Source organism: Sinocyclocheilus anshuiensis, unplaced genomic scaffold, assembly GCF_001515605.1.
Source record: "Sinocyclocheilus anshuiensis isolate Anshui unplaced genomic scaffold, SAMN03320099.WGS_v1.1 scaffold613, whole genome shotgun sequence".
NCBI lineage: Eukaryota > Metazoa > Chordata > Actinopteri > Cypriniformes > Cyprinidae > Sinocyclocheilus > Sinocyclocheilus anshuiensis.
Window position 1 is genome coordinate 527,034 of NW_015536487.1, and position 13,521 is coordinate 540,554.

Here is a 13,521-nt window from a genome sequence, read left to right on the forward strand (position 1 = left end):
GCCCACGATAACAATATCGTGCATAGTCATTACCGTGATATATCGCATTACCGAATACCGGCACAAGTCTACTGTCCACACGAAAACGCAAGGGTGTCATTTTCAGACTTATCCACTCTGGGACCCGGTTTCAAATTATAGCGGTTTCACGCTCCCAAAACTCCGGATCCGCCTGGACGAAATGCCAATACGATACAAAATGTTTGCGTATACAGCTAAACGCCTTTCCGTGTGGACGGGGCCTCAAACTCAATTCCTGGAGGGCCACAGCTCTGCAAAGTTTAGCTATGAATGTAAAATACTAAATCAACTGTTCTGTTTAAATTGTGTTTTGACAATTCAGTTGAATAATAAAAAAAAACTGACAACAGGCAAAGCAGAATCCAAGTAAAAGATAATTAAGATATAAATTTATTCTGTGACTTGTGTAAAGAACTATACATATTAAATTACACATTTTAATTGAACATACCGTAATAGGAACACTATGCATTAAAATAGACTGACTTCACTCAATTAGCCTGTAGGTTTTAATGGATAGAGATGTCAGAAATGTACATTTAACTCATGCGACAATTAAAAAGAACTTTATTCAAATGTATAATTTTTATTTACAAAAATTATCAAATGTATTAAATTAAAAATATCTTAAGTGAGAACATTCCACTTTGGGCCTTCGGTGCATCTTACCCCAAAGGTCTTAATTTTACGCTTTCAATTCAAAATAAAAAAAAATAATATTTTTGCTCACATATCTGAAAACATTAATGTTTCCATTAATGTAATCCCACATTAACATATAGACACAAAATCATTTTACATTCAACATAACACAGTCATATATCAGAGTTTTCCAGTGATACAGTTTAAACTAGTTAACCTGATAACTGTTGATATTCAGATGACAGATGACAAAATTAAAAAGAGCACAGCAATTCATTTAATGTGTTGAGATTTTGTGCCATCTATTGTCAAGAGAATAGGAGACATATTTCCCAGCTTACCTTATACAATATGAAAAGAGCCCTTTTTGTGAGATTTAGTGGTCCTGTGAGCAACTTAAATCTGGCCATTTTCAAGGCCTTCTACATCTAAAGACTGCCAGCGGCCATCAGATAACACGGACACTTGAAAGGTTTCCCTGAAGATGAGGAAACAGAATGACTGAGAATTTGGAGGAAGAGCCAGAGGCACTTTATCTCAGACAGGTCCACATCCATGACATTTGTGCCCAGAGATGCAGTTATCACTCTTCTGAAAGATGTTTAATGAATTCAGCTATACCTTATCCTCCAAAAATGATTTCAGTATCATCCCGAAATCAGAGCACATCACATAATTGAACACTTTTGTCTCTTTTTGTCTTTGTTGGCTTATTTACTTACTCTGTGCCAGTTTAAACGGATCACACATTTCTGTACGTTTTGGTGAGCTCTAAGACTGCCGTTGTATTTATTACCTTAAAAAATTGTGGTGCAGTCATGATGGACTAATTTTTGTTATTTTGTGTGCCGCTGGAGATTTTCTTTCTGTGTGGGTTGTAAGATGTGTCTGCTCTGTATTCAGCAGGCAGATGCCGGTCCCAACACTGGTCCCCCACAGCAGCAGCAACAACCAATTGCTCGGCCTGCCCCCCAACAGAGACTTGGTCCCATCAGAAAAGTTACCATGGCAACTGGTGGTGTACAAAATCAACAACAGGCTGGCCGTGGCATGGCAAACCAAACGAACCGGGTATGACATCGAATCTGGATTAATCTCATAAGCCCTTAATTGGACAGGTGCACAATGGCATTTTGCACAGCTGACACTAAGCCCTGATACTAATGGTGCTTTCAAGTCATGTCCAAATTAATGTATTTACCACTTTTTTTTTTTAAGCCACGGCTTTCTGAGTTGGGAATGTCTGAATTAAAGCATTATGGTGGAAGCTAATTGCTGTTAGACATAATAAGTTATAATAATGTTTTTATGCATTTTGTGCATAACTGCATTACTGTTGAGGAAAATTATAAAACTTGCCAGAAAGCAACGCATTTAACTTGTTTGAATCTGATCAAATTCCCCATCTCCCATCATCCTCCGAGGCACCACAAGAGTGGAAAAATACACCACCGTTGAAATGTTTCGATAGATAGATTTTTTTTTTTTTTAATTAATTATTCATTTAGCAAGGATGCATTAAATCTTAAATGACAATTTTACACAACTTTATATACATCAAAGAATCCTGAAGCAGCATGTTTTCAACATTAATAATAATGAATATTTCTTGAGCACCAAATCAACATATTAGTATGATTTCTGATGGATCATGTGACACTGAGAACTGGAGCAACGACTGCTGAAAATTCAGCTTTGCCATCAAAGGAATAAATAGAATTTTAAAATATATTAAAATAAACCAGTTATTTTAAATACATTGTAATCATTTTTAACAATATTACTGCTTTGCTGTATTTTTGATCAAATAAATGCATCATTGGTGAGCATAAGAAGAAGAAGAAGAATCAGAATCAGAAAGAGCTTTATTGCCAAGTATGTTTGCACATACAAGGAATTTGTTATAGTGTCACAAGCTTCCAGTACACGGAGACAACAACAACACACAGATAATAAAAATAAGATGTGAATAAAATACACATGCATAAATATAACCACAAAAAATAATAAATTGTATGTACAGGTGTGCTATAGATAGAATAGGAATAGAATAAAATAAAATAAAGTTGTAGGGATGTACTAGGATTTAGGGTGATAAATAAGTATAAGGTTATTGCACATACTTTAATTGCACAATGGGAGAACATTAACTGTTCATGAGGTAGATTGCCTGGGGAAAGAAACTGTTCTTGTGCCTGGCTGTCCTGGTATTCAGTGCTCTGTAACGCCGACCAGATGGCAAAAGTTCAAAAAGGAGATGGCTTGGATGTGATGCGTCCTCTTTGGCCTGACGAAGATGATGAAGTTTTGCTGTAAACCTTGGCTTATCATTGTTGAATGTTAAATGAGTCTGTTAAATGAGTCCTGGTAAATTGTATGTACAGGTGTGCTATAGATAGAATAGGAATAGAATAAAATAAAATAAAGTTGTAGGGATGTACTAGTTAAGTTTATGCCTGTAAGTCGATGTTCAACTTACAGGCACAAGATGAACAAGAGATGTTCAAAACATCTTACTAACCCCAAATGTTTGAATGGTTGTGTACATAAACATAATTTACACACATATTGCGCTCTTTGTAGTTGTGTTAGCTCTCAAAAGTTTCATGTCTTTGCCAGGAAGTGGAAAAGTGAATTTGCTTGTGAAATTGGTCATTTTTTGACCAAAATCACTTGACTGCCCATATCAATATTATTTTATTTATTCATTTATTTTGACCGGAACTGTTGCTGTTCCTCCTGGACTTGTATAGTGTTGTCCAGAATATACACTTCAGTCTTTGTTAGGCTCTTTTTCCCTGTCATAAAGAGCTGCTCTAAGTGGTTCTCTCTCTCACGCTTCAGCACTAGTAAAGACGGCAGATTTGGTTTCCTGCTATGGCTCAGCTGTGTCACTGCTTCTCCCAGGGGACTGGTAGCTGTTTTGGAGGAGAGCAGGAGCAGTAATGATATGGAACAGAGTGCCAGGTGTGATGATATTGACAGGCTGAAGCAGGAGAGATGAAGATCCCTTGGCCTTTTCAGCATGCTGCCGTCTCTGTACAGTAGTCCATTCTCAGGGGATAAATACAGTGCTAACGTGTGTCAGTCAGTCACAGCAGAGCGCCTTCCTGCACAGCCGCTCACGCTGTCTCAGTCTGACTGTCTTGCTGCATCTGCCTGAGCTCTCATGTTGAGTCAGATATTCTAAACACTTTCTGCTGTTTACTGATATAACCATGGCCTTGTAAATCACTCACTGACATTGTACCTAGTGTCTCGCTTGGAGCAAAAGTGAATTATATACTCTGTATGTGTAAGTGGTGAGAGAGCATCTAGCTCATAGCATTGGGAACCCATAAGGGATTTTTCAGCGTGCCTGCTGCACTTAGCCAACCTGGCCCTTTTGATGCCTCCCTTTCATTTAAAAAGGACTGTATGGAATGGAATGAAATGTCTTTGCATTGTACTGGAATATTTTATCATTACTCCAAATTTAAACGCAAGATAAACACAATTCTTTATACTTTTGAATATACATTTGGCAACACAATATATAAACATAAAATTGTTTTCACGGTAATTTTTTAAAAGAAATAAATGCTTTGATTCAGAAAGGATGCATTAAAAAGTGATAGTGAAGACATTTATAATGGTACAAATGATTTTGTATTTCAAATAAATGCCATTCTTTTGAACTATTCGTCAAAGTATCCTAAAAAAAGTTTCCACAAAATTAAGCAGCAAAACTGTTTTCAACATTGATAGTAAGAAATGTTTTTGGAGCACCAAGTCAGCACCCCTTTCACAGACTTTGATGAAGCATTTCCAGAGTTAACATTATATGCGTGTGTGTATGTATGTATATATAGGTATACACACATACAAGTTAACATTGTGTGTGTGTGTGCTTGTTTATCACTTTCGTGTCCATGAGTTCGGCTACCAATGGTATGAAAGGAGCACAGCTTTTACTCTCAACCAAACTAACATTACTAGCCAATCAGAATATTTTGCTCTTATAAACACAAAGATGCGCATCGCTGCCCTGATGAATGAAGAAGCGCGACACGTTGAAAAAGCTGCGAGGCGCAATGAACAAAGATGTCCATATAGTGCATATTTACATAGAAAAACTAATTAAAAAGCAGCAGAGATTATAAACAGCTCAGAGTAATCACGTCATCTCCAAAAGAACGATATGATTGCCAGAACAAATTTACCGGGATTTTTGAAAAGGTCCTGTTCACACATGATCTCTATCTCTTAATGGTAACTTGTAAATCATTTTAACCTTTGCCAATACAGGAGAATACATCAACCTATTTCTAAATATGCCATTTATTGTACATTGCGATTTCAAAATAAAAGTTTCTGAGTTTGCATGTGGCCAAATATTAAAATTAAATGGATTTAAACATCGTTTAATCACGCTGTAAAGTGAAACGTCACCAGGCCGGTGGCGCCCTCTGCAGGAATTTGTTATAACACATAATGTACTTATGTTCATATTATGTATCGGCATATTACCTTATGTATTTTATCAGTGTTGTTCAATAAAACCATGTAATTACTTGGTTTTGATATTTTATTTGAGCCAATTATTATTGCCTCATCGTTAGTTTATATATAAATAGTCATACTAAAGCTTGGTTTTCACTTAGGTCTATTTGTGTTACTAAAATATACCAGATTACTCGGTTGTCAAAATAATCAGTAGATTACTTGATTACCAAAATAATCATTAGTTACAGAAATATTTCAAAATACAACTGCGTTGTTTTACTTTTTTGTAATTAAAAGACAAATATTTTGTCATTGAAAATTTCTTTAAAATAGTATTAAAATATTGTCTCCGTTCTAGTGAACCAAGTATCTGTATTTTGTCACATCTTGTGAGCTAAGTGTATTGTCACACCCCTAGTGTCTGCGACGATGATATAGCTTGTAATTTTCCAAGTGTATGATATAGCTTTCATTCTTCAGGTCAACCATATATAAATGAAAAAAAAATCAGTTTGAATAAGGAAAGCGATAACTTTGTCATAGCATCCTTTCAAATGTTAAAGTTGCCACAGTTATTGCATGCTCTGCATGTGCAGACCCGCCCCCCGGAAAAAAGTTCAGGCTCAGGATTTTTTTTTTGCTTTAACCCCTAATATATACATATACATATACATACACATACATACACACACACGTGACCCTGGACCACAAAACCAGTCATAAGGGTCAAGTTTTTGAAATTGAGATTTATACATCATCTGAAACCTGAATAAATAAGCTTTCCATTGGTTTGTTAGGATAGGACAATATTTGGCCGAGATACAACTATTTGAAAATCTGTAATCTGAGGGTGCAAAAAAAATCTAAATATTGAGAAAATCGCCTTTAAAGTTGTCCAAATGAAGTTCTTAGCCATGCATATTACTAATCAAAAATTAAGTTTTGATATATTTTCGGTAGGACATGTACAAAATATCTTCATGGAACATGATCTTTACTTAATACCCTAATGATAAAAGAAAATTTTTTTTTGTACAAAATACAAAAAATACAAATACCCCAGCGACTTGAGGTTTTGTGCCTCCAGGGTTGCATATACATACAGATACACATATATACCCTGGCATAACATTGCATAAATCTTGTTTATGCTGCTTCATGCATTTCTAATGCAACGGCTGATGGAGTGATGGCAAATTTAAAGAAATCTCTTTTGACCAACGTAATCTCTGTGCATTTTTTTTCATTTGGAAAGTCGTAGAAATGTTTTTTTTCTTCTTTTTTTTTTCTCTTTAGTTTAATTTATTTTCAATTCAAGTTTACCCAACTATGACAATTTCCGCTTTTGAGAACCCCCGGAAATGTGAAAAGAGTCCATTAGAATGATTTCTGATTAATCATGTGACACTCAAGATAATCATGACTGATGACAATTTAGCTTATTATTATCTGCAATTAATAATATTTTAAAATATATTAAAATAGAAAAGTTGTTTCAAATGATATTTCCTTATATTTTTTTAGATTATTTTTGATCAAATAAATGCAGTCTTGGTGAGTGTTAGAGACTTCTTTCAAAAACATTAACAAAAACTTTTGAACTGTAGTGTAAACCTCCAGAATTTCAGTTCAAATTAATTTTTAAATACTTTTTTTTTTTCATGTTTTTGTTTAACATTCAAAGCAGTTTAACAAGGAACAGTGCCTTAAAAAAACTTTATTGCCTTATAAAATGAGAGGCTTATGCTGAAGCGTTATCTGTCTCTGGTTTGTGCCCAGCACAGAGCTTTGCTTTCAAGGCCAAAGAGCTCAGCTTCAGTCTCAACAGACCACAACATTTTCATTCACCAGGTTTTGTCACATGGCCTCTAGCAGACTCCAGGCGTGACTTAATGATGGCCTTTTTCAGAAGCCTCTTCCCTCGAGCCGCTTCAAGGCTTAATCAGTGAAGTGCTGAAGAGATTGGTGGACTGTCTTTCCTATTTCAGACAAAAACACTCTTTCTTGATGTTGCAGCTGGTTTCCTGGCCGCAAATACACATTTATTCACTCTATGAACTAATATTCTGTAGCTTTGATTATTTAATAACTGGTAATTCAATCAAGGCTACAGGAAATTTCTTAATATGGTTTAGCTTGCTTTTTGAAACTATTTGATCATATGGTTAAACCATTGAAGTCTAACAATGCCTCTGATAATATAAACATGAGTATGAATTAGAATGTCTGTTTTTAAGAGCAATTACTGACTTGCGATATTTCCGATGAACAGCTGTACAAAAATAATTAATAATTTAATTTAATTTGTAAAATAATATAATATAATTTTCAAAAATAGCTAATGAATATAACAATGAATTAACAAAGATCCTTAGTTCCAGCAACATTATCTTTTTTTTTTTTATGTCATAGAGGTTGTTAGCCGGTAGAGTGTACTGTTAATTGTTCTTTCCATCTTTATTCAATATTCCCCTTCCTGATGTCCACAGGTGGTAGTTCGGGGTCGTGCGCGAGGCCGTGGTGGGGGGCGTGTGATGATGCAGCAGAACCCAAGAGCTCAGGATTGTCAGAGAAGCACTGTCTGCATTGAAGGTTTATCCACCACCACAACCAACAAACAGCTCACGAACCTTCTCAACTCCATTGGCCCTGTTGAGGTAAGGCTTATCAAAACACATTTCTGTCTTTTCTTTTTATTACTGATCAAGCATCAGAAGGGGTGTATGTGGGAATTTTATGCAGAACTTGCTATATGTATCATCGTTACAATGTCCTGAGTTTCCATCAACAAATTGATGATGGCACCACCTGATGGCCAAAGAGCATAAAACAATGTTTTTTTTGTAAGTATATGTATTTACAGTAGGGATGCACCGATACCAATACTGGTATCGGTATCGGGCCCGATACTGAGCTCTTGTACTCGTTAAAATGCCCCGATACCAAACGCCGATACCACACAGCATCTGTTAAGCAAATTGAGCGCACGTGAGTGGATTGAGTGCACAGCGGCGCAGATGTGCGAGCTTGTCGAGTGAATATATCTTTCTCACAGACATCACTGGAAAGTTTGTAGTTCGGTCGGATATGTCAAAAACAAAATGTTGAAGGTATCTGAATAAATTTTGGTTTGACTGTATCTGTTTGATAAATTAAGTTAACCAACTAACATTATACATACTCTTTTGGTTTCTGTACCCAATATTTAAAAAATGTACAAATGCAATAAAAATATTGGTATCGTTACTCGGTATTGGCAAGTACCAAAAATAAAAGTATCGGTATCGGGCGAGTACTGGAAAAAGTGGTATCGGTGCATCCCTAATTTACAGTATACATAACTAAGTGTCAACTTCAAGCTGTTTAACCGTTTTGAAGACAATAATATCTTCAGAACAAAAAATCTCTTTCATATTCATTTAAACAGTTGGTTACACTTTATTTTAAGGTGTCCTTGTTACAGTGTAATTATACATTTAAGTACAGAGTAATATTAATTAACTACATGTACTTACTATATGGTTAGGATTAGGGTTTGGCTTAGGGTTACTTGCATGCAATTATGCGTAATCTATTATAATAGTAAGTACATGTAACGTGTAACAAGAACACAGAGTCACTTGTACTCAGAGAAACATTCAGGAGCACAGAAACTTGTCGACTCTGCCCTGCATCTTTTATTACTAAAATAGCTTAAGTACTGAAATGCTTCATTATGTTTCTCAGCTAAGTGGTGGTAATGTATCTGGTTTTGAAGTAATTAAACTCACAGCTTCACGATTAGTAGAGACATGCCGCACAGGTAATTCATATATGCACAGTCTTCAGAATCCTCGATCTAACAACCCATAGATAAAGTATCTTAATGGAAATATTTTATTCGCCCAGTCAAAATTTGCTCTGCAGGCATCAGTGACAGCATTACCTTTGACCATTGTTTTTGTGGGAAAATACACGGCTAGGTGGTTCTTCGCCTCCATGTTGTTAAAATCATTTAATGCCCTCCTAGCTGTAAACTATCCTTCACAAAATACCATGATTTGGAAGAGAAAGAATTGCTTCCTGACAATGACCCCAAGAATAAACTGGGTAGAGTGTAGTGTATTCCTCTAAATATTACAATAGCGCCATCTAGCTGTGTGCATTCAGGGCTGTGCTCCTGTATGATTTTCTCCCAGCTCTTGAGGTGTATCTCCCACTGTTACAGTGCAAAGTAACAGAGGTTATCTCTTACTGAAACAAGCAGATGAGCATTTAGATAATAAAACCCACTGCTAATACACAAATTGATGGTTATTTTGTAGATGTTTACAATGTTGCCGGAGCAGCGGAAGGCCATTGCCAAGTTTGTGAACCCTCAGCATGCAGCAAGTTTTCAGCACAGCTTTCACAGGTACACTTTTAAATTAATCTTAAACTGGATTGTGCTATGTGTTTATACACAATGCATGAAAATGAATAGAGTCGTTGACATTTTATGGATAATTAGATTTTTGGGACTTTTGTTTTTCTTCATATTTTTATAGAATGAGGTCTATTCACACCAAGACTAAATATTCATTTTAAATGTCTGTTGCAAATAAGATTTTGAATAGAAACAGTGGATTCCTATTAGACATCTGTCTGTTTCTCATTAATAGCTTAAAAAACTTGTAGTGTTGAAGTGTTGTAGAACAGTTATCAAATATCAAACCTCTGAAGTCTCTTTATATACACTACCATTTAAAAGTTTTTGAACAGTAAGATTTTTAATGTTTTTAAAGAAGTCTCTTCTGCTCAACAAGCCTGCATTTATTTGAACCAAAGTACAGCAAAAACTGTAAAATTTTGAAATATTTTTACTTTTGTAATAACCGTTTTCTACTTAAATATATTTGAAAATGTATTCCTGTGATTTCAAAGCTGAATTTCTAGTATCATTACTCCAGTCACATGATCCTTCAGAAATCATTCTAATATTCTGATTTGCTGCTCAGAAAACTATTATTACTATGTTTTTCAGGTTTCTTTGAAGAATAGAAAGTTCAGAAGAACAGCATTTATCATTTAATAGAATTTAATAGAAATCTTTTCTAACATTATAAATGTCTTTATTTATCACTTTTGATCAATTTAAAGCATCCTTGCTAAACAAAAGTATTAATTTCGATAATAAATGATACTGACTCCAAGCTTTTGAATGGTATAGTGTATAATGTTACAAAAGCTTTTTATTTCAGATAAATGCTGGACTTTGGATCTTTCTATTCATCAAAGAATCCTGAAAAAAATGTACTCAACTGTTTTAAATATTGATAATAAGATTAAAAAATGTTTATCATCATATTTTCTTGAACAGCAAATCAGCATATTAGAATGATTTCTGAAGGATCATGTGACACTGAAGACTGGAGTAATGATGCAGAAAATTCAGCTTTGATCACAGAAATTACATTTTAAAATATATTCAAATAGAAAGCAGTTACTTTAAATAGTACAAATATTTCACAGTATTGCTGCTTTTGCTGTATTTTGGATCAAAATAAAATGCAGGCTTGCTGAGCAGAAGAGAACACTTAAAAAAAAAAACTTAAAAATCTTACTGTTCAAAAACTTTTGACTGGTAGCATATGGTGTGAATATTAAGGTGTATTTTCTGTTGGTGCTATTGGCTGAAGCAGATCAGAGTCATTGTGCCTAATGGTTTGTGAAGGGCAAATAAAATGTGCCAAAATGCAGCATCGCAAGTATTCCTCATCAAAACAAAGAACAAGAGCTCTACTGTGACTCCACTGATTGTCATGTTTTGATGGAGGTGCCTCAGATTAGCTTGCCTTTAAGTGTGAGTGTCTCATTTCCATCACATGTTCCCTTGATCACATAGGCACATGATAGATTTGTCTCACATCGATGTTTCCATTATTGATGGCTGAGGAACAAGCCACTTCAACAGACAAGACAACAAGAAGTGAGCAAGAAGAGAACGTCTTTTTCTGAAAGACAGACACACAATCAGAAGGCTAAAGCTTTGGAAGCTGTGTGGAGAGTGCTGTCGACAAACTCAAGCCACATGCATGAAAGAATCCAAAACAAAGAGCCAAACACCAGCTGTGTCCTGCTGGATATGGCACAGCACTGAACTCACATTGTCAATGACTTTGGCATGAAGTCTTGCTCTTGTTTCTGTACTTTCATTTATATGTGGAGGGATCAGTAATGGTCTGAACCAGCAGGTGAAAAGAGAGAAAAAGGTATGAAACCAGGACATTTTTATTCCAGTTGATAATAGTTGCTCCCATCCTCTAGCTCTCAAGATAATCTTTTGGATGTCTGTATTTGGTCAAATAGGAATTCTTGATTTATTGTGGAATTTCCACAGTCAGTGACTTGAACAAAGTGTTAAAGGGGTGGTTTGGCCTGATTGAATAATATTGCGCATGCTGCGGTAGGTTTTGTCACCTGTAGAGGGCAGCAGATGTCTTCGGTATGGAGCTCTGTATGTTGGGGCATAGCTAAGGACATGTGGACATCAGAGAGAAAAGCACTGCTTGTTATGAAACTTCAGGGGCATATTTGGGTTGAGCTTTTTTCTAATTGTGTATCTTTTGGAAGCCACTGTGATAATGCAGGTGTCTCTTTTTTTGTACATTTGTCTACGACTATTCATGATCTTAAGTTTATTCATTGTCCCTTCCTCCATTATGATTGTATTGCAGTTGGGTTTTGTTCTGCAGAGCTGGAGTGGTGGTTCACGACACGTGTCTTTGGGACCTAAAGACAGCTGAAAAACAATTTTGACAATAAATGGCTTTTATATTTTGATTTTAGGTTTTGGTGCTGGAATTGCATATTTAGATTCTTTTAATCGTTGTTAGAAATGGCTTCTAAGAAAGTAGTAAAGGCAACCAGAAAGTCCCCTCCTTTGGTAATACTACTTTTTAATGTGTTTAGTTTTCTTTCCTCAGAGTTCAGCACATGTTGTGTGTGGAAGAGGACGACTGAATCATGGCCTGTGTGATGATTCGATAGGATTTTATTGTAGGTTTTGATGGAGCTCTGTTTGCTTACATTAAGGTGCGGGATGTCTAGAGCACTAGATGAGTTTGAACTGTCCTGTTTACAACAACAGCTTAGTTATTTGTTTGTGAAGAGAGATATTTTGGACTGTTTGTAATAATATGCTTATAACTTTGGCTCCGTTAATTGTTTAGAAGTTTGTCAGATGGGAATACAGGTTACTGAATCTGAATTGTGAGTTGTTAGGGATAAGGATTGGTCAAGATCAGCTTCTAATATCCGTTATCTCCATTTTCCACTTTATTTTTCCATTTATTTAGTAAGTTGTTACCCAAGCTTTAGATTTTTGGAAGGTGTTTTTTTTTTTTTTACACAAATCCCATACGTTTTCAGTCTCCAGTAAATATATTACACTCCCTCAAAATGATTTCATGGCTTCAATCATGAGTATTTCATGCCTCAAATTGTTATTATATCATCCATTATTATTTATAGTAATAATAATAATAATAATAATAGTTTGCGGTACTGTGCAAGCATAGCGCTTGGTCATGTCTAATTGTACAGCTTAACCTAAACCTTCACGTTATGGCCCCAGAACTGATCTCTTAGATCTAGTGCATTACAGTTTTCATATTTGTGACTGTTCATTTAATCCAACCACTTTACATTATATGCTACATTTCTAGCAAAAAACAAAGTCTTGTTATAGTATCTAAAATATATCAGTTTTAGATAATATAACAGTGTAACAAAATCAAATTATGTTTGAGCCATTTCAGTAGAATCAAATATGTCTGTAGATATTAACACATCCAGGTCTGCAATTTCAAAGGATTTGGGAGCAACTGTTATCAGTGGTCACTTTCTTGTATATAATGAAAAAAAAAATGTGTATGAAGCTGTCAAGTCTGTTGTTTTCTCATCTCGAAATCTTTCCATGTTTGAAATGGTTTGAAAATACCTACTAGTACATGACTGGTGAATTTCTTTTCTCTCAATTTGTTTTTATATATCAATATAAAAAGTATTCCTTGGTCAGTTTTGTTTTTGGAGAACTTAGAGCTTATTATTTGAGGATATTTTAAAGATGAAAAATAAAAGATGGTCACATATATACCATGTAAATACGGTTATGTGAAGCCAGCTGTCTTGATCACCATTAACTGTTGTCTGATGTTGTTTTGTGTTTGAAGATTCCCTCTCACAACATACTCATTTCCCCGATTTCCTCCGTCCTCCTGAATGTTTCTCTGTTGCCAACCGTGCAAACTGATTTAAGCGGAAAAGATTTTGTTTCCAATTAAGGTGCCACAGTTTCTCTCAAGTCAGGTGAATTGAAACATCTGAGATGTTTTGTGTGTTATGGTTCTAATG

General features: G+C 35.2%; 1 protein-coding gene across 1 annotated transcript in view; it reads left to right on the forward strand.

Moving 5' to 3' along the window:
* The window catches only part of rbm33a (RNA binding motif protein 33a), a 60,353-nt gene extending 47,863 nt beyond the window's left edge, over window positions 1-12,490 (forward strand). Inside the window, exons 17-20 of the mRNA XM_016481269.1 lie at window positions 1,567-1,734; window positions 7,638-7,805; window positions 9,453-9,541; window positions 11,012-12,490. Of these exons, the coding sequence (XP_016336755.1) occupies window positions 1,567-1,734; window positions 7,638-7,805; window positions 9,453-9,541; window positions 11,012-11,060 (474 nt within the window). The 3' untranslated portion in view covers window positions 11,061-12,490. The remainder of the gene's footprint in view (window positions 1-1,566; window positions 1,735-7,637; window positions 7,806-9,452; window positions 9,542-11,011) is intronic.
* The last annotated feature ends 1,031 nt before the right edge of the window (window positions 12,491-13,521 follow it).